At 46.0% G+C, this 23,742-nt stretch overlaps 2 protein-coding genes across 16 annotated transcripts; both read right to left on the minus strand.

Moving 5' to 3' along the window:
- Positions 1 to 1,078: 1,078 nt before the first annotated feature.
- Cnpy2 (canopy FGF signaling regulator 2) lies at positions 1,079 to 4,449 on the minus strand. 3 transcript variants are annotated; one of them, XM_087192341.1, is made up of 6 exons: positions 4,143 to 4,449; positions 3,396 to 3,508; positions 3,145 to 3,260; positions 1,869 to 2,072; positions 1,611 to 1,707; positions 1,079 to 1,244 (listed from the first exon to the last, which is right to left on the minus strand). In XM_087192341.1, exons 2-6 carry the CDS (start codon positions 3,481 to 3,483, stop codon positions 1,201 to 1,203), a joined length of 549 nt encoding a protein of 182 aa, XP_087048467.1. In that variant the 5' UTR covers positions 3,484 to 3,508; positions 4,143 to 4,449; the 3' UTR covers positions 1,079 to 1,200. The 3 variants fall into 3 exon arrangements, with proteins under 3 accessions (XP_087048467.1, XP_004861362.1, XP_087048468.1); XM_004861305.4 differs by having other exon boundaries at positions 4,086 to 4,368; XM_087192342.1 differs by having other exon boundaries at positions 4,079 to 4,347.
- Positions 4,450 to 4,917: 468 nt separating this feature from the next.
- Pan2 (poly(A) specific ribonuclease subunit PAN2) lies at positions 4,918 to 23,207 on the minus strand. Of its 13 annotated transcripts, none has more exons than XM_087192335.1 (26): positions 23,037 to 23,207; positions 22,040 to 22,420; positions 17,126 to 17,295; positions 16,891 to 17,011; positions 16,661 to 16,738; positions 15,914 to 16,181; positions 15,082 to 15,424; positions 14,783 to 14,879; positions 13,336 to 13,455; positions 12,695 to 12,814; positions 12,060 to 12,188; positions 11,734 to 11,933; positions 11,490 to 11,623; positions 11,250 to 11,356; positions 10,937 to 11,035; positions 10,419 to 10,492; positions 10,173 to 10,314; positions 9,745 to 9,888; positions 9,556 to 9,615; positions 8,946 to 9,036; positions 8,077 to 8,234; positions 7,842 to 7,985; positions 7,426 to 7,605; positions 7,115 to 7,208; positions 6,150 to 6,347; positions 4,918 to 5,697 (listed from the first exon to the last, which is right to left on the minus strand). In XM_087192335.1, the coding sequence occupies exons 2-26, from the start codon at positions 22,319 to 22,321 to the stop codon at positions 5,663 to 5,665; spliced, it is 3,588 nt and encodes a 1,195-aa protein (XP_087048461.1). In that variant the 5' UTR covers positions 22,322 to 22,420; positions 23,037 to 23,207; the 3' UTR covers positions 4,918 to 5,662. The 13 variants fall into 13 exon arrangements, with proteins under 13 accessions (XP_087048461.1, XP_087048460.1, XP_087048456.1 ...); XM_087192334.1 differs by having other exon boundaries at positions 10,167 to 10,314; XM_087192330.1 differs by having other exon boundaries at positions 10,167 to 10,314; positions 11,478 to 11,623.
- Between the last annotated feature and the right edge of the window lie 535 nt (positions 23,208 to 23,742).

Below are 23,742 nucleotides of genomic sequence, written 5' to 3' on the forward strand. Positions count from 1 at the left end.
TTGTTTATCTATAAAACAGAGTCAGGTGAACTAGATGACTTCCCAGGTCCCTCTAGATTCTAAAATGCTGTAATTAAAAAACTAACTTTTGTGCAGGGCATGGTGGCGCACGCCTGTAATCCCAGCACTTGGGTGGCTGAGGCAGGAGGATCACTGCCAAGTTCGAGGCCAGCCTGGGCTACATAGTGAGTTCAGGGCCAGCCTGAACTACAAAGGGAGACCCTGACTCAAAAACAAAAAAAAAAACCAACAAAAAACTAACCTTTGAAATGTTTATTCACATGTTTCCTTCTCAGGGCATTCCTGGAACAGAAATATATGTTCCATATTACCACTTTAAGAAGTTTCCAAAGGGAAGTATTTAGATTTTTATCCCTATGTCCAGTACAGAACTCTACACACAAAAAAGGGGGGAACTTGTAGCCCAGACTGACAATAGGTAGTGATGTTCACATCAAATCTAAAGCTTAGGCTAAGAAGCAAGGCCTTTCATTAAGTAACATTCTTAGCTCATCTGTCCCTATCCGATAAAGCCCTTACTTTTCAGCTGAGTTGGTCACATCTTTTTCCCCTTCCTGTCTCTGTTCTGGTCCCTCCATCTAGAAGGGCAGGAAAGGAAGAATAATAAATGTCCATTATTTCTTTCAAGACCACACACTGTCTTTATATGTTTGTGTGTGTTTGCAGGATTTAACCCCTGGCCTTGTACTTGCTAGACAAGTGCTTTACAACTAAACTACATCCTCAGCCCTGTCTTTATGTTTTATCAGCATGAATACAGGAATTTCTACAATCTTATACTACCATCACTTACTTATGTTCCCCTGCTTGTTCATAGCTGTTCCTTATTTCTCCATAATTGGACTCTAAACACACTGCACTGAGTGCACACTGAATAAATGGTTATCTGTTCTGTAAGTGGAATGGAATCTAATAAGGTAATATTAATGAGTCAGGCCCCTTCTAATTTTGTGCCAATCCCAAGCGCTTCCTTCCCATCCATGTTCTTGCCTGTGTGCAGTCCACTATCTTCAAGCTTAACTTAAGGGTCGATTATCGTCATGAAAAGATAACACAGTTTGTTTTTTTGGTTTCTAATTTTTTCAGTTCATTTCCATAAAAACATAATATAAAAGGCAATGCCACCATCTTCCCCTCCTGGGGGTGATCCATCAAGACAGTCTGGGCTGCTCCAGTGATTCATAGCTCATCATGGGATATGTGCAGGGAATGGTCACATAGATCTGCAAATAGTACATAACAATTTGAAGAAAAACACCACTCTCATACTGATATATACCACTATCAAGAAAATACCCCAAATCAAACTGGCATGTATACCTACCACTTTCTTTTTAAGTCATAGGGGCTACCACCATTTTCAAAGCATATGCATATATGGCAGAATATCCCTAGTGCTTTTCATCTGTATCTTCAGCCTACAAATTCTAAAAGCTGACAGGAAGATAATGGAGAGGAACAACCCTAGCTGGAAGGAAAGGAAGGGAAATGGAAGCCAACCTGAACTAATTGCAGAGAATTTGGTGGGTGAGAAGGGTGCCATGTTCTAGACGGCTGTGAGATCAGGACGTAAAGTTGGAGTAGCTTACCTGTCCGCTTACTGCAAAGTTTGTCTTTAACACTGTCAGCCTCTCGAGAAAAGAATTCAATAAGTTCATCCTCGTATTCCTCCACAATGCTCTCACACTGCCAACCCAAGGGAGAAACAGGTGACACTGGGCAGCCAGAACAGGCCTCAGGCCCCCACCTCCAGAGAGGCCAACGAGGATACTGACCCAGCCCTCTACATGGTCTCCCTAACAACTCCTTTACTTTCCAAAAGCCAGCTACCCTTTCCCATAGATTACCGCAAACTTGAGGGTGCCGCTGATATCTGAATCAATTCGGATGCCCTGTAAGTCCAGTTCACTGGATTCTCCATTCCGGCTCACGACACGTACATAGTTCTTACGGTGGGTGGAAGGGTCAATCTGTTCTCCATATTCCTTCATTCGGTCACATACCTCCTCTAGCAGCTCTGTGAGGTGGGCTTCTGAGCGGGCATAAGGTACCTAGAAATGTCCTCAACCTTGGGTCACTCTTTTCTACCTCATACATTAGTAATTTATGTTCTTACTTGCCCTTCCAAATCTGGTTCAACCAACCTATTCTAAAATGTCTTCTCTAATTAAAAATATTATGATTTATTTTTATAGTTTCAGAGTGCTTTGAAAGACAGATGCTGGGTATGGTGGCATACACCTGTAATCCTAGTACATGGGAGGATTGCCACAAGCCTGAACTATATAGTAGGACCCTGTCTCAAACAAAAACAAAAGAAAACAAAAAACTCACCCAAGAAATAAGGTAGGTACCATTACCTCCAAATTATAGGTAATCAGAGACCTCTGGTTAGCTCTTATCAATGCTCTTTTCCTTTGCTTTTTTTTTGCCACACAAAGGGTTGAACCCAGGTCCTTGCACATGCTACGCCAGTGTTCTACCACTGAGTTACATCCTCATTCCTTTTTAGATAGGCTCTCACTAAGTTGCCCAGGCAGGCCTCAAATTTGAGATCTTTCTTGGGCTTTTTTTTTTTGGTACCAGGGATCGAACTCAGGACCTTTCGTTTGTGAGGCAGGTGGCAGAACCACTGAGCTAAATCCCTAGCCCCCTTTTATTCTTTTTTGAATGTGTTTTTATGCATACCATAGTGATGGAGTGGAACATGAGTCATGGATTAGGGCTGTGGAGGAGGGTGATCAGAGCTCCCTGTCTGCTAATGATTTCTACAACAGAAACAGAGTATTAAGGTTTGCAGCACATGGGTGGCTGAGGTAGAAGGATCACTGTGAGTTTGAGGTTAGCTTGGGCTACACAGTGAGTTTAAAGGCCAGCCTGCACTACACAGCAAAACCCTGTTTTGAAAAAAAATTAAAAAAAAAAAAAAATAATAGTAAGGTTTGGAGCTAGAAAGCATGTGCATAGCAAATAAGTTTCCAGCCTTTTCCAAATGAGACAGAGCCAAATCTTTTAGATTTCTCTCAGGATCTGTTTTCTTCATTTCTGTAATATTAAAGTCCTTCTTAATTGAGTTCTCATTCAAAGCCAGAGTGAGTTACTTGGGGGAACAGTAACAGTTACCTCTACCACTGACTGGCTGCCATCTGGATTGATCCGGAAAGATCCCATCTGAATGGTCTTCTTGGGATCCACCTGGGCAATTTCCCACTCTAGTTCATCCACTAGAGCCCTGCAAGCTGGTGCAAGGAGAGAGTATTGGAGGTGGAGGTGGGGGTAGGAGAATAGGATCAATCTAGGGATTTCCATTCATCTTTCTCCCATGCCTTAGCTCTCCCACGCCTTGGCTTCCTCCCTTCTCTTTGTGCCTTTACCTCCACAGTGTAGATCCTGGCTCCTTCGAGCCCAGACAGTTCCCAGGAGGGCCCCCAGAAGCAGGGCCAGCCAACCCCAGCTTTTCATCCTTAGCGTAATGGGGTCGCTCCACCTGAGTTTATGTGGGAATAAAACATATCTGAGTGGACTCCATTTTTCCTTACCGCCCCCCTCCCCGCCCCGCCTACTCCTCATCCTGCAGGCCTTCAAAGGCCTCGGTGTAATTTTAACTCTACAGGAAATGGCCAGGACACAAAGGGGCCCCTCTGTCCCAGCGCTTGCGAGTCTCGATATCCTTAGACGGTGGATGGGAGAGCGAGCTCAAGATTGGGGACTCTGTTCCAGTAACAACTACGTGGACAGGTGAGGCCCTGGATGTTGGCACTGTAACACTGGACGCTCAGAGGGTTCAGAGGGATATGTGGCAGCTACAGGATGGAAGCTGGCAGTGATGCCAGGACGACAGGCTCAGGAGGGCTACCAGTAAGGAGCCTTCGGTCGGGGTAGGAGGCCAGCATGGAGGCCTCTCAAGGCTCAGGCCCATCTGGGCTCAGCACAAAAAGATTCCTGCATCCCCACCTCCAACCTGCTGTTTGCAGTTGCCGGTGCACACAAAGCCCTCTTTCCGAGGCTCTGCCAGAGCTTTCGCTCGGTCCATCCCACCGCCTCCAGCCAGCCGCACCTCCCACCTCTGCTCACGGGGCCTTTGCCGAGCCCCAGGCGCGCGAAGACAGCCAGACTCTCACTTTGGCCTCGGTGACTCTCAAGCCTAGAACCTGGCTGCGGGGGAAGCAGGACTATCTGGGCTTCTTCAGAGCACAGCACTTCCGCACTTTTCAGACTTCAGATAACCCGGCAGACAGCTACCTAACCCGGCTCCCAAGACCTCAAGTTAAAGCTCGATTCGCTGCGGGTCAAACCCCCGTAGACTGACCCCGAACCCGCCCCTCCAAACTCTCGCGCGAACAGGCAGCGATGACTCCGCCGCAGTTCGCAGGTCCCAGATCTGCGTGGCGAACCTATCCACGTGACCAGCAGGCCTCCACCGACTAGTAGCCGCAAGCGGAGACAGAGGCGGCGCATGGTAGGTATATGGAGACGATCAGGGGCGCATGCGCAACTAAGAACCTTCAAAAATAAAGGTGCACGGCTAGCCAGCCGGGAATTTTCTATACAAGAGAAACTACATCTCCCAGGAGCAGCGTGGCACCAGAATGATCCTGTGAGCAGCTACAGGTCTGGAGATAAAGTGGGATTCGTAGTTCTTCACCTTACCCAATTAGTGAGGAAACCATACCACAGGTCCTCAGTTACTTTAGAGTACTATACAGCTAGAGCAAAAACCTAACATTGTCCAGGAAAAACATAATCAAATTTCTTCATCCACAATTTTGGTCTCCACAACTTTGTTTTTAGGTAGGGATCTGAACATAACTTAATTTTTCCATTGTTTAGGTGAAGCCATCACAAGAGGAGAGCTGACCTAAGACTGGTCATACTAGTTCTCTAATGACAGAGACAGACAGTAATAGTCTTTTTATTTTATAAAACATGCGGTTTAAAACAAAAGTTAAAAAAAAATAAAACGAGACAGGAGAATGAATGGAAGACAGATACTTCTCAGCTGCCAACAGAATGAAGCCAGAAGCTAAACTTTCTCCAGGACCCATAGGTTTTTTTCAGTTTTGTTTGAGGCAGGGTCTCACTATGCAGTTCAGGCTGGCCTTGAACTATGTAGCCCAGGTTGGCTTTGAACTTGCTTCGATCCTGATCCTCCTGCCTGAGCCTCCCAAGTGCTAGGATTACCAAAGACCCTTTTGGCAACGGTGTTGGCAACGCTGGTTTGCTTGGGCCACCTAGATTACATGCTGGGCCCTCCAGGTATCCCTCAAGCAGTTAAGAGACTTAAGTGTGGATCTCCTTGTAGCATCACCATCGAAGACTTTAGTCCCTAGCCAGCAAGGAATGAGAGTTTTAATTCTAGGAGGTTCTTTGCCTGGGTATTAATTACCTAGGATATTTATTAAGAAGACATTACTTTCCATCTTGGTCAATTCTAGACTTTTTCTGGCCCACTGTTTTCCAAAGGATAAAGAAGGAATCTGGCTCCTAGAACCTTTGCAACAATTTAGCTGCATTCCAGTTCTATGAATAGCACCATCTGTAGACCCTGAGCAGGTCCAATTCTGGAAGTGGACAGGCTAAAGCCAACTTGGGAAACTATCTCTCAGTTCTGGGACCACAGACACTGACAGGAGAGGACAGGTCAGAGCGCCAGCACTGAGGAGAAGACAGCTGCATCTGTCAGAGACAAAAGAACACAACTCTTAAGGTGAATGAGGAAAAAATAGCACTTGAGATTTTTTTTTTTTTCTTTTTGGCTTTTGGGGACAAGGTCTCATTATGTAGTTCAGGCTGGCTTTGAACTCATGGCAGTCCTCTTGCCTCAGCCTCCCAAGTACTGGGACTACAGGCATGTGGCACCACACCCAGCCGGGATATTCCTTATGAAGGAAAAAATGCAAGATAAAAATGCAAGATAAAAATGCATGGGCCTTCCCCAAACATTTCAGAATTGAATAAGAAAATTATGGACCAATAAAGTCTATTTCACTGTTAGAAGAATTAAGTGCTTTGCAAAGTGTTTAAGTGCTTCACAAAAGCAGCATTGTTATTATTTGTGTGGTGTTTATAATCTCTGTGGAATCACAATCTATCCAGTCCAGTTTCCATTGTCCCGTCCCAGGTCTTACTCTTTGGACTTGTCTGGCTTTCAGGCTCAGGCACCTTCCAGTCTATTTTCCGTCCCTTCTCATAAAGAGCTTTGAGCACTTTGTGGAAGGACTCAGGCTCAGTACCACTTTTGCTTAACTCCAGATACTTTCGGTAGAGCTGAAGGGCCGTGCGGGCATCCTCAATACTGTCATGGGTCTCCCCTTGAATCTTCAGGTCTAGGGTAAGTAAAGATACAATACTTTTCGACCTAGGAAAGGAAGGTAGGAACATGTCCCACTACTCCTACCCTGTTTGACAGAAAATGATTTCCAAAAACATGCATGCTTTTAAGGAAAGGTATATTGAAGCCAATTAATTGTTACTACTAGCTCAGCGCCCATATTATTCCTCCTTGGTCCTCTAACATGTTTCAAACTTTTTTTTTTTTTTTTTGGTAACGAGGATCAAACTCAGGACCTTGCGCTTTCAAGGCAGGCAGCGGCACCACTGAGGTAAATCCCCAGCCCTCAAACTTTTTTTTTTTTGGTGCTGGGGATTGAACTCGGGTCCTTGTGCTTGCGCAGCAGGTGGCGAAACCACTGAGCTAAATCCCCGGCATTTTTCTAAAGTTTTTGTTTTGTTTTTTGGGTTTTTTTTGGTACCGGGGATCGAACTTGGGTCCTTGCACTTGCACAGCAGGCAGCGAAACCACTGAGCTAAATCCCCAGCCCCTCAACCTTTTTTAGACAGGGTCTCACTGTTGCCCAGGCTGATCTCAAACTTGCAATCCTCCTGCCTCAGCCTCCGAAGTAGTTGGGATTACTGGTGTATACTATTGAATCCAGCTAATATTTCCTACTCTTTTTTTTTTTTGGTACCAGGGATCGAACTCAGGTCCTTAGGTTTGAGCAGACGGCGGCAAAACCACTGAACTAAATCCCCGGCCCCATAATATTTCCTACTCTTAATCATTACGAAAGGCCTAAAAGGCAGGCCAACTCACCCAGAAAGTACCAAGCAAGGAATCGCAAGGAAATCATTCGTTTTCGGGGCATGTGAAACAGGTAGACAGTGTCAAGGACTTGGTCCTTGGGCACCTGGCAGGAATAAAAGGATGGGGACTTAGGCAGGGAATGCATAATTTCCCATTTCCAAAAATACTATGTATACCTTGATGGGTCCACCCTCAAAAGTGACTTTCTTTTTTTGGTACTGGGGATAAAACTCGGGACCTTGCATTTGAGGCAGGCGTTGGAACCACTGAGCTAAATCCCCAGGCCCCTCAAAAGTGACTCAAAAGAGCCTAGCCCGAACCATGAGGTTGATGACCCGGAAGTCCTTCTGTAGGCCATGACCCACAAACTTGACTCCTATGTCAATGAGAAACCGAAGCTTTAAGTAGGTAGATTTAAGGGTTGTGAGGTGCTTGGAGGAAATCTTGGCATCAAGGTCTCCTGGCTTTATCCCTGAGTATTGAGTCAAGTAATCCACCACCTAGGAATCGAGAAAAGGACAAATCTTTCAGGATATCAGCTGCTGTCTCCTCCTACCACTCTTTTTTTTTTTTTTTTTGGTACCGGGGATCGAACTGGGGTCCTTGCGCTTGCGCAGCAGGCGGCGAAACCACTGAGCTAAATCCCTGGCCCCCCCTCCTACCACTCTTTCTTGGGTTCTCAAGCACTGAACATAAGCACGGGGTTTAACTCACTGGCACCTCCATATCCTAATACCTGCTCCTGGGTAGAGATGTAGTCATCAATGAAGGGGATACCCTCATTGGGCCCCTGGCCCCGAACACAGGTGATCCTTGCTACTGACATTTGGCTTGGTTTAATGGTAGACTTAGTGCCATCACTGCGTAACTCTGCTTCTTCCTGTGTGACAAGAGTTAATCAGAGACATGCTCACAACTCCTAACATCCTCAGAGTTCTCTTGCAACGTCCCATCCTTTGGTTCTTGGTTACCTCATTAAGGGTGACAAACTCAGCATCAAGGCCCACCAGGTCCCCAACCTGTGGCATCTCACTCAGCATCAGTGGGATAAAGGTAGTATGTGTTTTCCGCTGCTTCCGTGCCAGTGAGGCTTCAGCCAACAACACACTAGCTTCGATAGGATTCTTGACTGCAAGGAAGAATGTAGAAGACAGAGGGCCAGGCATTGGGAAGTAACTACAAGGGAGGAGCAAGGATGGCTGATCAGAGACTCTGAGTCTATTTGTTATTCCTCAGTAATCAAAGCATCTGAGTAAAAGATTGAATCTGATGAACAGAACAGGTAGACAGACCAGATCAAATCAGAAAATTATCAAGAGATAGGCCAAGAAAAAACAAGAGATATGACAGAAAAGAAAATAAGATCTTCACTTTGAACCTTAGCTTAGAAAATCCAGAAAAATAAGGTTACAGCAAAATTATGGTTCAAAGGTACCAAATAGAGACTTAATAAGGAGCTCATCTCCAAAAGATGAGATCTTCACTTGGGGCTAAGAATAGGTGGACTCAAAATCACAATTTAAACCATTTTGATCAAATGCTTCCTTTTGCCCCTTCCCTACTCCACCCTCAGAATTTCCAGCTTCTAAATTTTTTTTTTTTGGTACCAGGGATTGAACTCAGGACCTTGCGCTTGCGAGGCAGGCGGCAGCACCACTGAGCTAAATCCCCAGCCCTCCAACTTCTAAATTTAAAGTCTAATAAGCAGAAATCTCTTTAGTATTCCTAGAGAGATTAGCACCAGTTACCAATCTTGAATACTAACAAGCTATTTCTCAGATCTCCTCCTGAAGCCTAATTTAAACTGCCCCCACCCTCAGGTCTGCTTTGTACCACTTACTATTCAGGTTGTATCTGGCATTGAGATTCCTCTTCACATAATAAAGGATAGCAGGTACTTTCCAATTCATGTCAAACTGGACTGCCTCATGCTAGAGAAAAGCAAGGGGCTAGGTGTGTAGTTCAGTGGTAGAGCACTTGCCTAGCATGCATAAGGACCTAGGTTCAATCCCTAGCAATGCTAAGAAAAAGAAAAAGCACCTATAGCCTATGAATGTATGCCCTTTTTCCCATTCCCCAAGTCAGACTGAGGCCAGAACTCAGGTGCTGTTTTTTGTTGGGTTTTTTTTTGGTACCAGGGATCAAACTCAAGACCTTGCGCTTTTGAGGCAGGGGGCGGAACCACTGAGCTAAATCCCCAGCCCTCAGGTGCTGTTTTTTTTTTTTTTTCCGGTACGGGGATCGAACTTGGTTCCTCCCGCTTGCAAGGCAGGCGGCAGAACCACTGAGCTAAATCCCCAGCCCTCAGGTGCTGTTTTTAACTCTGCTAACATCTTTTATTCCAGAAAATCCCTCCCTCTTGAATATGCCTGGCATCCTATAGGGCCCTGAGGATGAAGACACTAGCAAAGACAGGCATAAAAGGGGGAATAAAACATATCGCAACTCACTTTATCAATAGGTTCAATAAGGAAGTCATTGAAGAGGTACCACTGCTGGTGAGTGACGCCCTGTGGAGATACAGAAAGGCTGCTACCAAAGTAATGGCTGGACCATTCTGTCAGGGACTCAAAGACAGAGCCCGGGACTCCACTGTGGCCATTCCCAAGAGTACTGCTGCCCTGTATGACCTCACTCACCTCCTTGCGCTGGTGGTAGGTCTCTCCAACTTTGATGTGAGCTACAAGGCTGCCCCCTGTGCGCGAGTCCAGGATGTGTACCACAGTAGCCATCAGGTCATACACACAGACACCATGCTCCTCCTCTGCCCTGGCTGGGCCCCACTGTGAGGGGGGTACCCAGGCTGCTAAGCTATGTTTAAGGATTGGGGAGGATGGGAAGTGGGGATAAAGGGCAGGGAGTTGGGGGTATAGGAGATGGGGAACCAGGGTAGGTTATCTCCATCCTAGCCCATCTGTGCCTCCCAGAACTGAACGAAATCACTAGAAAAATCCCACAATTGGTAAATACTAAGGCCTTATTCTCTTTCTTAAAGTCCCCCCCCCCACCATCTACCACACCTCCTGTCCCTTATTCCCTCTCTTCCCAGTTTTTCAACAACCTGCACCTCATTCCCATCAGTCCAATTGCAAACATCCAGCCCTTTGTTCTTGGTCATCTTCATCCGAATAGAAAAAGGAAGCCAGACATTTTTCAGCTCCTCAATGGAGGGACACAACACCAAACCTTCTGGACTCCTTAGTTCCTTCCTATTGGAACAGAAAAATTACTAATGTGCTCAAAAGACCTGGCCAGAAACAAGAGGAGCCACTGAGTAATTCAATCCTTTGACAACAACCAAGGTACTACCTACCGATCAGCCAAAGCAAATTCTTTATTCTTAGAGATTTCCCCACCATATTTCTTTACCGCCATTTTAAAGGTAACCTGAACACAAAGGAAAAAAAAAATCTGATTCTTCAAAAACATAATCCTATATGGAAGTCAGAAGGAAGAGAAAAATAAAAAAGTACTCTAGCTAGTACTCTGGGAGGCTGAGGCAGGAGAACTGCAAGTCTGAGTCTGGGTAACTTAGGGACTTAGAAAATAAAAAATGGCTGGGAATGTAGCTCAGTGTGAAGGTCTTGGGTTCAATCTCCAATACAAAAAAAAAGTAAGTCAGTCAGTCTTGTAATCCCAGCGCTTGGGAGGCAGGAGAATTGCTATGAGTTCAAAGTCAGCCAGAGCTACACAGTGAGTTCAAAGCTGCTCTGAACTACATGGTGAGACTCTGTCTCAAAAAACCAAAAAAAAAAAAAAAAAAAAAAAAAAAAGAAAGAAGGAAAAGAAAAGAATTCCTAAAATCCTAAAATTTCGTGTCCTAGTTCTTACCTCAGCCTGAATTCTCCAGAAATCTGCCTCTTTTGAACTGTTCACCTCACAATTAATGACAAGAATATCTGGGAGATGGCGGATGTTTCGTGTCTGAATCTGAGAAGACAAAACAAACGAAAAAACAGGATAGAGTCTACATGGAAAGAAACCTGGACAGGAATAGTAACAACAGTAACAGTTTGAGGTCTGTGCCTCAAACTAGGGTTTCTCCCACTCCTGGAAGATCACTGCTGACTGAGCCAAACCCACAGCTGAGTCCCTAATATGGTAAGTCTAGTACAGGGCCACACCACTAAGCCACACCACTAACCGTGGGCTGGTACTTCTCACAGTTGTCACACCAGGCCTGAGTATTCTGCTCCAGGCAAATGCTTCGCTTCAGAACCTGAGCAAAGTCATAGTTCTTCCCGGTCTTATCTAAGAGGAAACTAGATACTTCATTCCAGGCTCTCCCTTCTACCACAGTTAGCCCTCCAACACCCCTCCCTGCTGTCACAGGACATCTGGGGAGTCTTCCCAACCCAGCTTTGGGGTATACCACAGTTGCTACCCTCAGGGTAGGAGAGTGTAAAAAGCAAGGTGGATGAAGCTCGCACGGTCTCACTGCCACAGCGGCAGAGGCTGCAGTTCTCCATCTCACAGCTGAACAGCTGCCCGATGACAGAGTCCCCCGAAGAACAAAAGCTGCTAAGAGTGGGAAGGATGATATATGCACACTCAGGGAGTTAAAAGACCCTTTAAGGCCCTGAGGGGCCTGTCATAGTGGCTTTAACTGTTCCTATCCAATTCCATACCTGCCTCCAGCACCTCGATAAGCCTGGGGTACTTCCAGCTCCTGCATATCCTGATGCAGCTGCGTGAGAATGAAGCAATTCCACCTCTGAATGAGCCTGGCTAGACTGCCCTTCCCTGAAGCCTCATGTGAGTCAGCTAGGATCAGGCCGAGGGCTGAGGCCTCAGGAATGGTACGGAATGCCCGAAGAAAATTACTGCCCTGGAAAGGGTATAAGGATGGAAAGGGTTATTTTCTCTTTTGTAGATGTTTACACAGCAGTGTCTCTGCTTACTGTCCCTCTGCCTTCCTCCTCCATTTAAGTGTCCTAGGTCTCCAGGAACTGACCTGGCAAGGGTCACCACGAGAGAGGTCCAACATATGGAAGAGGAAGCCCAGCTCACATGCCAGGCAGAACTCTTTCTGGCAAAGGTGATTCTGGATTAGACAGCGGACAGGCTCCAGAAAATAGAGCACCTGGAAGGAAGAACAGGAGAACTGGTGCAGGAAATTAAGAGGGAAAAGAGATGGTGAGGTTAAATGAGCTGTTACAGAATATGAAGGATTCCACTGAAGCAGTGGAGCTCACAGAGACCTGAAAGTGTGGGGGCAATAAGGAATGGCAGATGAGGCCAAGGTACAGTGGGCTTGGTTAAAGAAACCTGGAAAAAAGGCCGGGGATGTAGCTCAGCAGCACTGCACCTGCCTGGCAAGCGAGAGGCCCTGAGTTTGATTGCTGGTACCAAAAAAAAAACCTGGAAAGAAGCTGGGCGTGGTGGTGCACACCTATGATCCCAGCACTTGGGAAGCTAAGGCAGGAAGATCACCTAGGCTGCATAATGAGTTCAAGGCCATCCTGAACTACATAGTGATACCCTGCCTCCAAACAAATGGAAACCTGGAAAGAGTAGAATAGGGACTGAGGAGCAATGGGGAAGAAAGACAGTAGGTATGTTCCTGTCACTGGAAGTCCCACCCCTTACCTGGATCATGCAGTTACAGTAGGCATTGGGGATATGGGGCTCTAATCCAGCAAACAGGGTCTTATTATAGTGTTTGAAGTCAAAGTCCTCCAGCCCAAGCTTAGAATACTTGATGGTTACCTGAAATAGAAACAGTCTAAGCAAGATGAGGATATCCTTAGAGTCCCCCAAATATTCTCAGGACTTAAAGCTTTCCCTAAAACCTCTCCTGGGTCTACAGGGTAGGTGGAGGCTGCTTTTGTATGTGTGCTGATGCTAGTTATGAAGCCCAGGGCCTCATGCATGCTACATAAATATTCTATCACTGAGCTACATCCCTAGTCTAGGTGAAGGCTTCTTGACTGAGACCTTCAGTTCTTTGTTCTTTTTTTCCTGGTATGGGGAATTGAACTCAGGACCTTGTGCCTGCCAGGCAGGTACAGCACCACTGAGCTACATCCCTGGCCCCTTCAGTTCTTTCTTATGTGAAATCCTTCCCAGGGCACCTTTCCCCACCTCCCACAGGCTCCCTACCTTGGTGTCCCCCAGCACCTTTTGGTATTTCTTTTCTATTTTTTTTTTTTTTGGTACCAGGGATCAAATTCAGGTCCTTGTGCTTACGCAGCAGGCGGCGAAACCACTGAGCTAAATCCCCGGCCCACCTTTCGGTATTTCTTAGAAACCATGTGGAGATGTGGCTCCTCTTCCCGCCCTATTGGTGACTCTGTGACCTGGCTGAAGCTGTCAAATTCATTGTCCAACTCCTTTAGTCGGTAAGGAATCTAGGGTTAAAAAAAAAAAAAAAAAAAATGTTTTTTGGTTTTTTGAGACAGGGTCTCGCTATGTAGTTCAGGCTGGCTTTGAACTCACTACGGAGCCTAGGCTGTCCTTGAACTTGCAGTGATCCTCCTGCTTCAGCCTCCCAAGTGCTGGGATTACAAGCACACACCACCATGCCCAGCTTGTTGTATGTTGTCTTTGATTTCCCCTTTATCCCAACACTGAAAATGTCACCAAGCCCTAAGCCTTCTATTTTCATACTGTTCTCAGCATCTCCCGCTTCCTTTTTTTTCTCTACTGCCATCTCTGTGCTCCGTTACAGATGGACAGCTGGGACGAATTCCACAGTCTTCCTACACTCACTCCATCCAGCTACCAAAAGAACCACCCCAGAATGCTGCTTTCAGTGCAAGACTTCTTCCGCTATGCACTAGTACTCAAAGCTTCACTATCCTTGTCCTCTCTGTCCTTTAATTTCTTTCTACTTCCCATTATTAACTGCTGTGCCAGCCAGATTGGCTTTCTCTTTATAAGTGCTTTTGCATTTATTTCTCTTAAGACCTTTAATGATACTGTTCTCTCATCTTGACTATTCTCCACCATTACCATCTTCTTACCTATAATCCCATCATTCCAGCTCAATATGTGCTTCTTTTATTATACTGTTCCTGACTACTCTACCCCATGAACATTTCCCCTCCAAACAGCTCTGGTACTGAATGCTTATAATACTCCTTTGATGCCTTTGTTTTTGGTTGTTGTTGTTTTTTTTGGTACCAGGGATTAAACTCAGGAGCTTGCACTTGCCAGGCAGGCGTGGTGCCACCAAGCTAAATCCTCAGCCCCATTGCTTTTTTTTGGGGGGGGGGGTGTTCCAGGGATCAAACTCAGGACCTTGCGCTTTCGAGGCAGGCGGTGGAACCACTGAGCTAAATCCCCAGGCCCCTATTGTTGTTTTTTGAGGGAGGATCTTGCTATGTAGCCCAGGCTGGCCTTGAACACACCAGATCCTCCTGCCTCAGCCTCCCAAGTGCTGGGACTGCAGGCATGTGCCATACCTGGCCTGTAATATTCCTTTGGCATTAACAATCAGACATAAATAATTTCTGATGTAGATAATGTCTTACCTTCGACCAGATACTAAACTTTCTAAGAGCAAGGACCCCATCTTCCGTGTCTCTGAATCCTCCCTAACACTAAGCATAGTTCCTTCAATTTTGCAGGCTCCCAAAAGCCCTACCAACTGTCTAAAAACAAAAGACTAGTAAAGGAAAAAGAGAAACACCAAAGGGACAGGGTAGGGGCTAAACCCTTCCCCTCTGAACACACCTGATTGCGCAGCCTAGTTCGGGGGTTGGGTGCATAGCCAATGAAGCCCACTTTCTTCATGGTGCGCAGTATCTCTGCATCCACAGGTGGTGCTCGCCTATAATCCAGTATAATTCTAGGGCTTCCACCTTTCCACCTTTAACTCCCCCAAGAGTTATTAAAAAAAAAAAGAAAAAGAAAAAAAATACTGGGCAGACAAACATCAGGAAAGTGGTAAAATGATAACAAGGCTGGCAGAAAATTCTGGTATCTTGGCCCTTTTCCCCCTCCCTCCTTTATGCCTAGAGATGAGGTACAACCTGGGAGCCGGGGCAGAGTTGGCAGCAGGCCAATCAGAGAGAAGCGTGTCCGTGGTGAGTGGAACAGGGATGAGGGAAAGAGGTAGCAGGTCTTGGCTCCAGTCCAAAGGAGGCAGTGAGTCCACCAGACAAGGCAAAGCAAATTCAGTCTCCCGGGAGTAGGGGTTGAAGGAAGGCTCCGGGGAATCAGTCCAGAGGTGCACACAGCCCTCAGAATCCCCAAAGGCCAGGGCCTGCTTGCTGGCGGACACATCAAATGTCATTAGCAGAGGTCCCACAGGATTCACATGAAAGATATCTGCTGGGTTGGCCAGGCCTGTGGGCTCACAGAACTGGCATTGCCCTAGGAGGGAGGAAGAGGCCCACTAAGCCCTATAAAGGGAAAGGGAGACATCCTTCTATGCCTTTTCTACTCTCTTCTCCTGACATCAAGGCAAGAAGTACCCAAAATCCATGCTTAGAGATAGAGAGAATGCCATCTGATGCCTTCCCATAAACCAAAGGATGGTTTGCTAACCAGCAAAAGCAAGTCTCAAGTTAGTCTGCCTATTTCATCTTTATTTTTTCCCACGTTCTTCACACCTAAGGAGAAAATAAAAGTGTTCATCTCTAATCAAACCTAAGTGAAACACTGGGGGTTACTTCTTTTCCATAAAAGAGGTGTCTGCAGAGTATTCCTTCTGATGCTGCTGCTCACTGACCTCTCCTACCCAATTTTTTTCGGGGGGGTAGCAGGGATCGAACTCAGGACCTTGTGCTTGCAAGGCAGGCAAGGTGCCGCTGAGCTAAATTCCCAACCCCACTCCTACCCAATCTTATAACCCCTTCATACCTGACTGGGAGATGATAGCAAGACGAGAAGTATATGTAGGGATGAAGCGTAGGAAGGCAGGATCCACGTGAACCTGAAGTGGTGTGATGGCTCGCATCATTCGCAAATCATACACCTTGAGGAATCGGTCGCAAGCCAGGCCAGTGAGGCGGCTGGAGAACCCACAGGCAGCCAGCAGGTTGCCATGCACATCAAAATCTGACAGACTCCCTGAGAAGGCATCAAATTCATGCTCTACCTTGAAACTACGGAGGTCTCGAAGGGAAACCTAAAGAAGGGATAACTCCGTTATCTGCCAACTCTGCTGTTAGGAAGAGTCCTGCCGCCTACCTACCTAACCCTGTGAAGTCCCTACCTTAGGAATTAAGGCTCTAGGATACAGACAGAGCAAAGAAAAGGCAAAAAAGAGAAGCCAAGAGCTGAAAGGGACCCCCAAAAGAACTCTTGTTGACCCTTTTTCCTTCTAGGTACCTAGTTACAGAAAAGATCAGGATGCAAGATGATTTCACAGTATAACATAACTGACAGTGGGCCAGGGATTTAGCTCAGTGGTGTCGCCGCCTGCTGTGCAAGCACAAAGACCTGAGTTCGATCCCCGGCACCAAAAAAAAAAAACAAAAAAAAAAACTGAGTACGAAGTGAATTTATTCTTCTCATCTTTCTTTTCCAATCCAACTAGGAAAAGCACATCTCAATCAGGTGTCTAGTGAAACAGGGCTTGTGGTAGGAAAAATGGAATTTGGCCACCTTGCCAGATGTGTGGCCACAGAAGAAGAATCGATTTGTCTGTCTCATGATGGTGACTCCAGGTATCTCGACTGCATACTGGAGAGGGGAGAGACCAGTGAGAATAACGACTTTAGGAACAGAAAGGTCATCCCCAACCTCAAGCACATTTCCAGCCCAAACATACACCTTCCCCTCTAATGCCTTCAGGCCCTGCTGGGGTCTTTCTTGGATCCTATCCAGGCTTATACCTTTTGAGTCTCCTGGACAGTGTTCAGATCAATCTCCAATATGTGGTTCTGCAGGCCACCCACAAGTAGTGTGCTGCTGTCAGTCAGCAGGAGACTGTGCATATCCTCACTCTCATCCAGCCTGTGAGAAAGAGTAAAGGCTAACAGGCCAGGGTCTCAGCAGCTGCCAATCCCTTGAGCCTTTCCACACTATGAGTTTCCCTCTTTTCCAGTGCAGAACTGAAAAGCTACTTACAAGTAATCAAATATAATGAGTCCCCCACGAGCCATATACTTGAGGTTGTTCTTTGTGAGAAAAAGGATACCATTCTCCAGGCTCTGGATCTGGCGAATGTCATAACTGCCATTGACCTGAAAAGATGAGTAGCGCTCCAAGGCTGGGCCAAAAAATGAAGTGGCGTGGCCCTGCAAGAGACAAAGACGACGGAGACATCTTGAGTGGAGGGGTAAGGCCATTTCAGACATGGAATTGAAATGTGCCAGCTTTTCTTCTCTTTTACCTGGCTTTTCTGGCTAGGAGCAACCAAGCAGATGGCTAGGGACCAGCCAGTCTTACTGACAAAGGCAGTAATACTGTCTTACGTGAATGGATTACAAAATACTCTTTTTTCCCCCAACTCTGGTACTGAGGATCAAACTCAGGATATTGTGCTTGCCAGGCAAGTGCAGCACCACTGACCTACATCCCCAGCCCTTACAAAATACTCTTATAAACTCTACTTTATCCTCACAATGATCTGCTGAACATGCAATAGCTCAGCTGTTACAGATGTATTCAGAAGGCCAGGAACATGATTCAATCCTCCACTGGGCAGCTGGCTTTTTTTTTTTTTCTTCGTCAGTACTGGGGATTAAATCCAGGGTTTGGTTTGGGTTTTTTTGGTACTGGAGATCGAACTTGGGTCCTTGCGCTTGCACAGTAGGCGGTGAAACCACTGAGCTAAATCCCCGGCCAAACCCAGGGTTTTAATGCATGCTAGGCAAATGCTCTACAACTGAGCTACCCCCTCAAGCCCCTCCTTTATTAATTTTGAGACAGGGTCTCGCTAATTTGCCCAAACTAGTGTCTAATTTGAGATCCTCTTGCCTCAGCCTCTCAGGTACTTGAGATTACAGGCAAGCACCACCACACCTCACTGTATTTTTTCCTGGCATTTTGATTTAAACCCAGAACCTCATATGTGTTCTACTATGCTCAGCTCAGCTGGCTTTCTTATGGTCCACAGTCAAGTCTTTTTGTTTTGGCTTTCTGGGACAGGATCTTGCTATAGTTCAGGGTGGCCTTGAAATTACAATATAGCCCAGGCAGGCCTGGAACTCACCGCAGTCCTCCTGCCTCAGCCTTCCAAGTGCTGGGATTACAGGTGTGCACCACCACACCACACAGTCCACAGTCGAGTTTTAATCTCTACCAGCCATGTAGGAAATGAGCAATGTGGATCACAGGCTGGAATGGAGAATGTGAAACTCATTCTGACTTTACCTTCTGTGATGTCGTTCATTCCTGGTTTCTCTTCTGATTCTTAGTTCATATCTTTTCCTTGTGTGCTCCCCTGCTTTTGATCACTCTTGAAACATGGCTATTTTCAACCTACCATTTTCTCATTCTATTTGTCTTCCCAGGTAATCTCATCCATCCTTAAGGTTTTAATTATCCATCCTGAAGCTAATGAACCCTTATTTCCTTCTCTGACTTGTAACTTCTTTGACTTATGCAGCCAAATATTTATTAAACATCTCTTTTGCCAGGTGTGGTGGTACATGCCTATAATCCTGTCATTCTTCAAGGCTGAGGCAGAAGGATCTCAAGTTGCCTAGCCTGGGCAACTTAACAAGTTAGTGAGACTCATGTCAAAATAAAAACAAATGAATAAAAAAGCCCTGGGTTCAATCTACAGTAGCAAAAAAGAAATCTCTCCATAGATATCCCATGAGAACCTCAAACTCATTATATCATAAATTAAATTTGCCATTTGTACCCTCATTTCTTTTTATTCTTTATGATACCATGACATGATCTACTAAGTTGACCACCTCATTTGGTGGTCAAGTCCTGTTTATTTTACTTCAAAATATTTCTAAATCTTGCTTTTTTTTTCTTTTTTGGTTTGTTTGGGTTTTTTTGGTACTGGGGATCGAACTCAGGACCTTGCACTTGTCAGGCAGGTGGTGGAACCACTGAACTAAATCCCCAGCCCTTTTTTTGGGTTTTTGAGGCAGGGCGTCCCTTTGTAGTTCAGGCTGGCCTGAATTCACTATGTAGCCCAGGTTGGCCTTGAACTCAATGTGATTCTCCTGCCTCAGTCTCCCCAGTGGTGGTATTACAGGTATGCACCTGCACACCCGGCTTTTCCAAATCTTTCTTGCACACCCATCTGTATAGTGCTTCCTTCAGGCCTTTATCTTATTTTGTGTACTATTACAATAGCCTGCAAACTCTGAGTCCTGTCCCATCCTCCTTAAATCAAACTCTATATTGCTACCACAGCAATACATCTAGGATGACAACTACACTGTCATTCAGGTCAAAATCCTTCAGTGGCCTGAAGGACCAGGTACAAGTTCCTTTAACAGAGTATATGAAGTCCTCCAGAATATTCTTTCCCCAGATATCTGTGTAGCTCCTTCCCTCCCTTCTAAAAAGTCTAGATGCAGGCACTGTAGGTCATATCTGTAATCCCAGCACTTGGGAGGCTGAGGCAGGAGGATCACTGTGAGTTTGAGGTCAGCCTGGGATATGTAACGAGACCCTGTCTCTTTTTTTTTGGTACCGGGGATCCAACTCAGGACCTTGTGCTTGCGAGGCAGGTGCTGGAACCACTGAGCTAAATCCCTGGCCCAAGACCCTGTCTCAAAAAAAATAAAGAAAGAAAAAATAAAAGAGACCCTGACTTAAAGGGTCTAGAATGGTCTTCCTGGCCTGCATACAAGTCTCTTACTCATATGGTTTTAGGGGATGAGAGTATAGCTTGGTGATAAAGTGCATGGGAGGCTCTCATTTTAATCCTCAGTTCCCCCACCAAAAAAAATTTTTTAAACCTGGTTGAACAAATAAACTCCTTCACCTTCAGCCCAATAAATGTTTTTTTTCCAGCCCAATAAATCTTAATTGCTTATAGTTTCTGTACTCTATACTAACTGTGTTGTGTAACATTTTAGAAATATTTTTTATCTTATGCCAATACAGCCTTTCCCCTTCCCCTCCTTTAAGATTCATTTCCTCAGTTCTGGTGTCATCTCCCCCTGGAGGCCTTCTTTGAGCCTCCTTCATGCTCTCTAGCACCCAGTAGATATTTTCACACTAGCACTTAGTATCAGAAAATTACTTGTTTTTGTCTCTTTTTGTTGTTGTTGTTGTTGTTTAGACAGGGTCTCTCTATGTACTTCAGGCTGGTCTTGAACTCACAGCAATCCTCCTGCCTCACCCTCCTAAGTGCTGGGATTACCCAGATACTTGTTGCTTTGTCTTTTTTTTCCCCCTCATTGTCATGTGAACCGCATGAAGACAAGGATTGTTTGGTTTTGTGCTTCAGAGGACTGAACCCAGGACCCTGTGGATGCTAGGTGGGCACTCTACCACTGAGCTACATCCCCAGACCTTTTTTATTTTGAAACAGGGTCTTGCTAAGTTGCTCAGGCTGACACCAAACTTGCAGTTTTGAGCCTCTCACGCAGCTGAGAATACAGGTGTGCACTACAACACCCAGATAATGATTATGTTTTATTCAGCTTTACTCCCTGTTCCTAACATAGCAATAGACATGACCTACTGAACTGAATGAATGTGACATATACAGCAAATTCATTCCTTCTAATGGAAAAATAACTCACACCCTATGAAAGGTACATAAGTAAGTCAAAGTCACTAGGGCCAGGGATTTAGCTCAGTGGTTCTGCTGCCTGCCTCAAAAACACAAGGTCCCAAGTTCGATCCCTGTGACCCAAAAAAACAAAAAAACACAAAGTCATCATATAATCTCTTAAAAAAAAACCTTTATCGATCCCCGGTACCAAACCAAACAAAACAAACCTTTAGTGGGCCAGGGATTTAGCTCAGTGGTGCCACCACCTGCCTCATAAGCACAAGGTCCTGACTTCGATCCCCACTCCAAAAAAACCCTTTAGTTTCACACCATATTGACAATATGGATATACATTTTTGGGTTGTTTTGGTACCAAAGATCAAACTCAGGACCTTGTGCTTACAAGGCAGGCGCCAGCACTGAGCTAAATCCCTGGCCCTGGATATACATTTTTAAAACTTAGCATTGATAAATGCTCTGAGACAGACTAAAAATCAGCCAGGAAAGACAAAATGATTCCATGTAATATATGCAGAAACATTCATTAAACATTCTATAATTACACAAATAGAAAGGGGCAGACATTTAGCTCAGTGGCACATCGCCTGTCTGGCAAGTGCAAAGTCCCGAATTTGATCCCAGGTACTGCAAAAAATAATAATAATAATAAAAATAAAATTAAAATAGTGGGCCAGGGATTTAGCTCAGTGGTTTTGACAGCTGCTGCACAAGTGCAAGGACCTGACTTTGATCCCCGGTACCAAAAATAAAATAAAATAAAATAAAATAAAAATAGAAAACATTGGATTTGGGGCACTAAAGACTAAGTGATGGGTAGTTAATGAAAACATGGGATGGAAGAGTGGGATGCCTTCTGAAAACTAATAACCCCCAGGAGTGGTGGCGCATGACTGTAATCCCAGCACTTGGGAGGCTGAGGCAAGAGGATCACTGTGAGTTCGAGGCCAGCCTGGGCTGCAGAGTGAGTTCAAGGCCAGCCTGAACTATACAGTGAGACCTTGTCTCTAAATAAATAAATAAATGAAAACAAATAACCTATATAACTCATCTCTGGAGTCAAGACTCGCCTATTCTTCCTCCACCTCCTCCCCTTGGTTTGACTTCAGAGACCGGCTAGGGCTGGGGATTTAGCTCAGTGCTTCTGCTGCCTGCTTCACAAGCACAAGATCCCGAGTTTGATTCCGGTACAAAAAAAGAGAGACTGGCTAAATCTCATCACTTCAACTCAGTTCTGGGTCCCTGCAAAGCAGCTGTCCTTTGGCAAAGATCAGATAAAGACCTCCCATATGTCCTTTCAAAAACTCATAAAGGGGTGTGGTTCTTACCCCATGGCTTCCCACCCACAGCATCTCCTCGTGCAAGTCAAAGTGGGAGACGGACACAGGCACACCCACTTCAGCCACCACGCTGTGCAATTCAGAGTAGACACCTTCCATTATGTGCACTGATTCCTGGACAGGAAGAGCCTCCATGGCCACTCCCTCTGGGTCCAGCTCCACATTCTGTAGCAGACTTGGGTTCAGGTGGGCATCCAGGACAGGGTCCAGGGCAGAATGCATGGTTGGGGCATACTCTGCCAGTCCAGGGTCCAGACCCTCAAAGTTCATGGTGATGATATGATGGCAGCTGTGTCACACAGTCCCTGTGGATACCTGACACAGCCTTCAGCAGAACATCACCAGTGGACCTAGAAAGGACATCCTGACCTGCAAGGGGAAAGAGGTAGCTGAGTCAGGGGTAGGCCCAGGTACTGGAATTTAGTGTCTTCTGGGTTACGTGGGTAGGAGGGCAAGGAGGTAAGCAAAAGGGATGACACTGAGGTCGACAGGAGGAGTTGGGCAGCAGGGTGCAGGTTGTTCCTTACTCTCCTCCTCTTGACCTCTGTACCACCCCACTACCCTAATCCTTAACTTCCCTTTCTCCTCCCTTCAGACATGCTCACTTGCCTGGTTCAGCCCTGAACCATCAGATGAAGGGAGCAGGTTTTGCGGGGATTGGAGGGTTGCAATTAGGTCTCAGGTGCCTGTTTCCTAGAATTGGGGGTGGGGTAGGGGGCAGTGAGAAAAACAAGACAAGACAGTTTCCCAGAATCTTCTGCTGTGGTTTAGCTAGGATTCTCTAGGGGGATCAATAAGAATGGCCAGTTACCCACAATTGTGGCGGGGGTTAGGGGAAGGTGATGGAAACGGACAGCTACCCAGAATTCTCTGGGGGAACCAGAGAAATTGGTTACCCACAATTCTCCCCCTGTGACAGGGAGGGTAGGGATAAGGGCAAGGGTCAGATGTGTTCCTGGGGTGCTTAAGGGGAATGGGTCATTACCAAGATTTCTCCATGGCGGATATTTTGGTGCGCGTGGAATTAAAACGAGTAGGGGGAGAGCAAGCGCCGTCAGCTCCGCGGGAAATTCCAGTTTCCCCAGTTCTCCCCCGCGCCTCTAACTCATCCGAACCTACGGCGGGAGGCGAGCAAACTTGCCAATCGCCGCTTCTAATCAGGAAGGGCTTGGCTGCATCTAAGCCAATCAGAAGGAGCAAAGTACAGACGGCTTCCGGAAGAGGGAGTGTGACGCCAGGGCTGGGCAAAAACGAGGTTACGGGCTGCCGACTGGGACAAATCGAGGAGAGTGCGGGTCGGTTTCATTATGTTGAAAAGCAAAGCTTTATCGTTTAAACTTTCTTGAACAAAACTAGCCCCAGACTTGGAAACTGAACTTTTAGGTTCTCTATAACTTTAGAAACTAGACTGAGGGGCACGCAAGAAAAAGCGCTGGGAATACGCTTCTGGGTATTCCCAGCCTGGCCTAGTCCACTCCCTCTCCTGTGGAGCTCCTGTGAACCCGCCACATATGGCCCTGTGCCCCCGAAACTCGCTGGCCTTTCCTATGATTTCTAGATAGGGGAGAGAAAAAGGAAGCGGGAGCCCGACTTCTGACTCGGCCCAAGAGGCCACTATTTTCTACGGTGCTAAAGGCATCCATCTGAAATTCCCATCTATGATTATTCCCTCCCCAGAGCCCCCCGTTAAT

The sequence above is a fragment of the Heterocephalus glaber genome, unplaced genomic scaffold (assembly GCF_053883595.1).
Source record: "Heterocephalus glaber isolate CG9 unplaced genomic scaffold, H.glaber_assembly_v1.0 deba00001569, whole genome shotgun sequence".
Classification (NCBI taxonomy): domain Eukaryota; kingdom Metazoa; phylum Chordata; class Mammalia; order Rodentia; family Bathyergidae; genus Heterocephalus; species Heterocephalus glaber.

Excerpts from the sequence above, each read along its gene's own strand:
- Pan2 (XM_021241495.2), bottom strand. The coding sequence starts at position 22,321 with ATGAACTTTGAGGGTCTGGACCCTGGACTGGCAGAGTATGCCCCAACC. Across the intron at positions 13,456-14,782 it reads GAACTAGGCTGCGCAATCAG|ATTCCTTACCGACTAAAGGA; the intron begins GTGTGTTCAGAG and ends TTTTAACCCTAG. Across the intron at positions 11,036-11,249 it reads GTGAGAAGTACCAGCCCACG|ATTCAGACACGAAACATCCG; the intron begins GTTAGTGGTGTG and ends TTGTCTTCTCAG.
- Cnpy2 (XM_087192341.1), bottom strand. The coding sequence starts at position 3,483 with ATGAAAAGCTGGGGTTGGCTGGCCCTGCTTCTGGGGGCCCTCCTGGGA. Across the intron at positions 2,073-3,144 it reads GCAGCCAGTCAGTGGTAGAG|GTACCTTATGCCCGCTCAGA; the intron begins GTAACTGTTACT and ends GGACATTTCTAG. Across the intron at positions 1,708-1,868 it reads GCGGCACCCTCAAGTTTGCG|TGTGAGAGCATTGTGGAGGA; the intron begins GTAATCTATGGG and ends TTGGGTTGGCAG.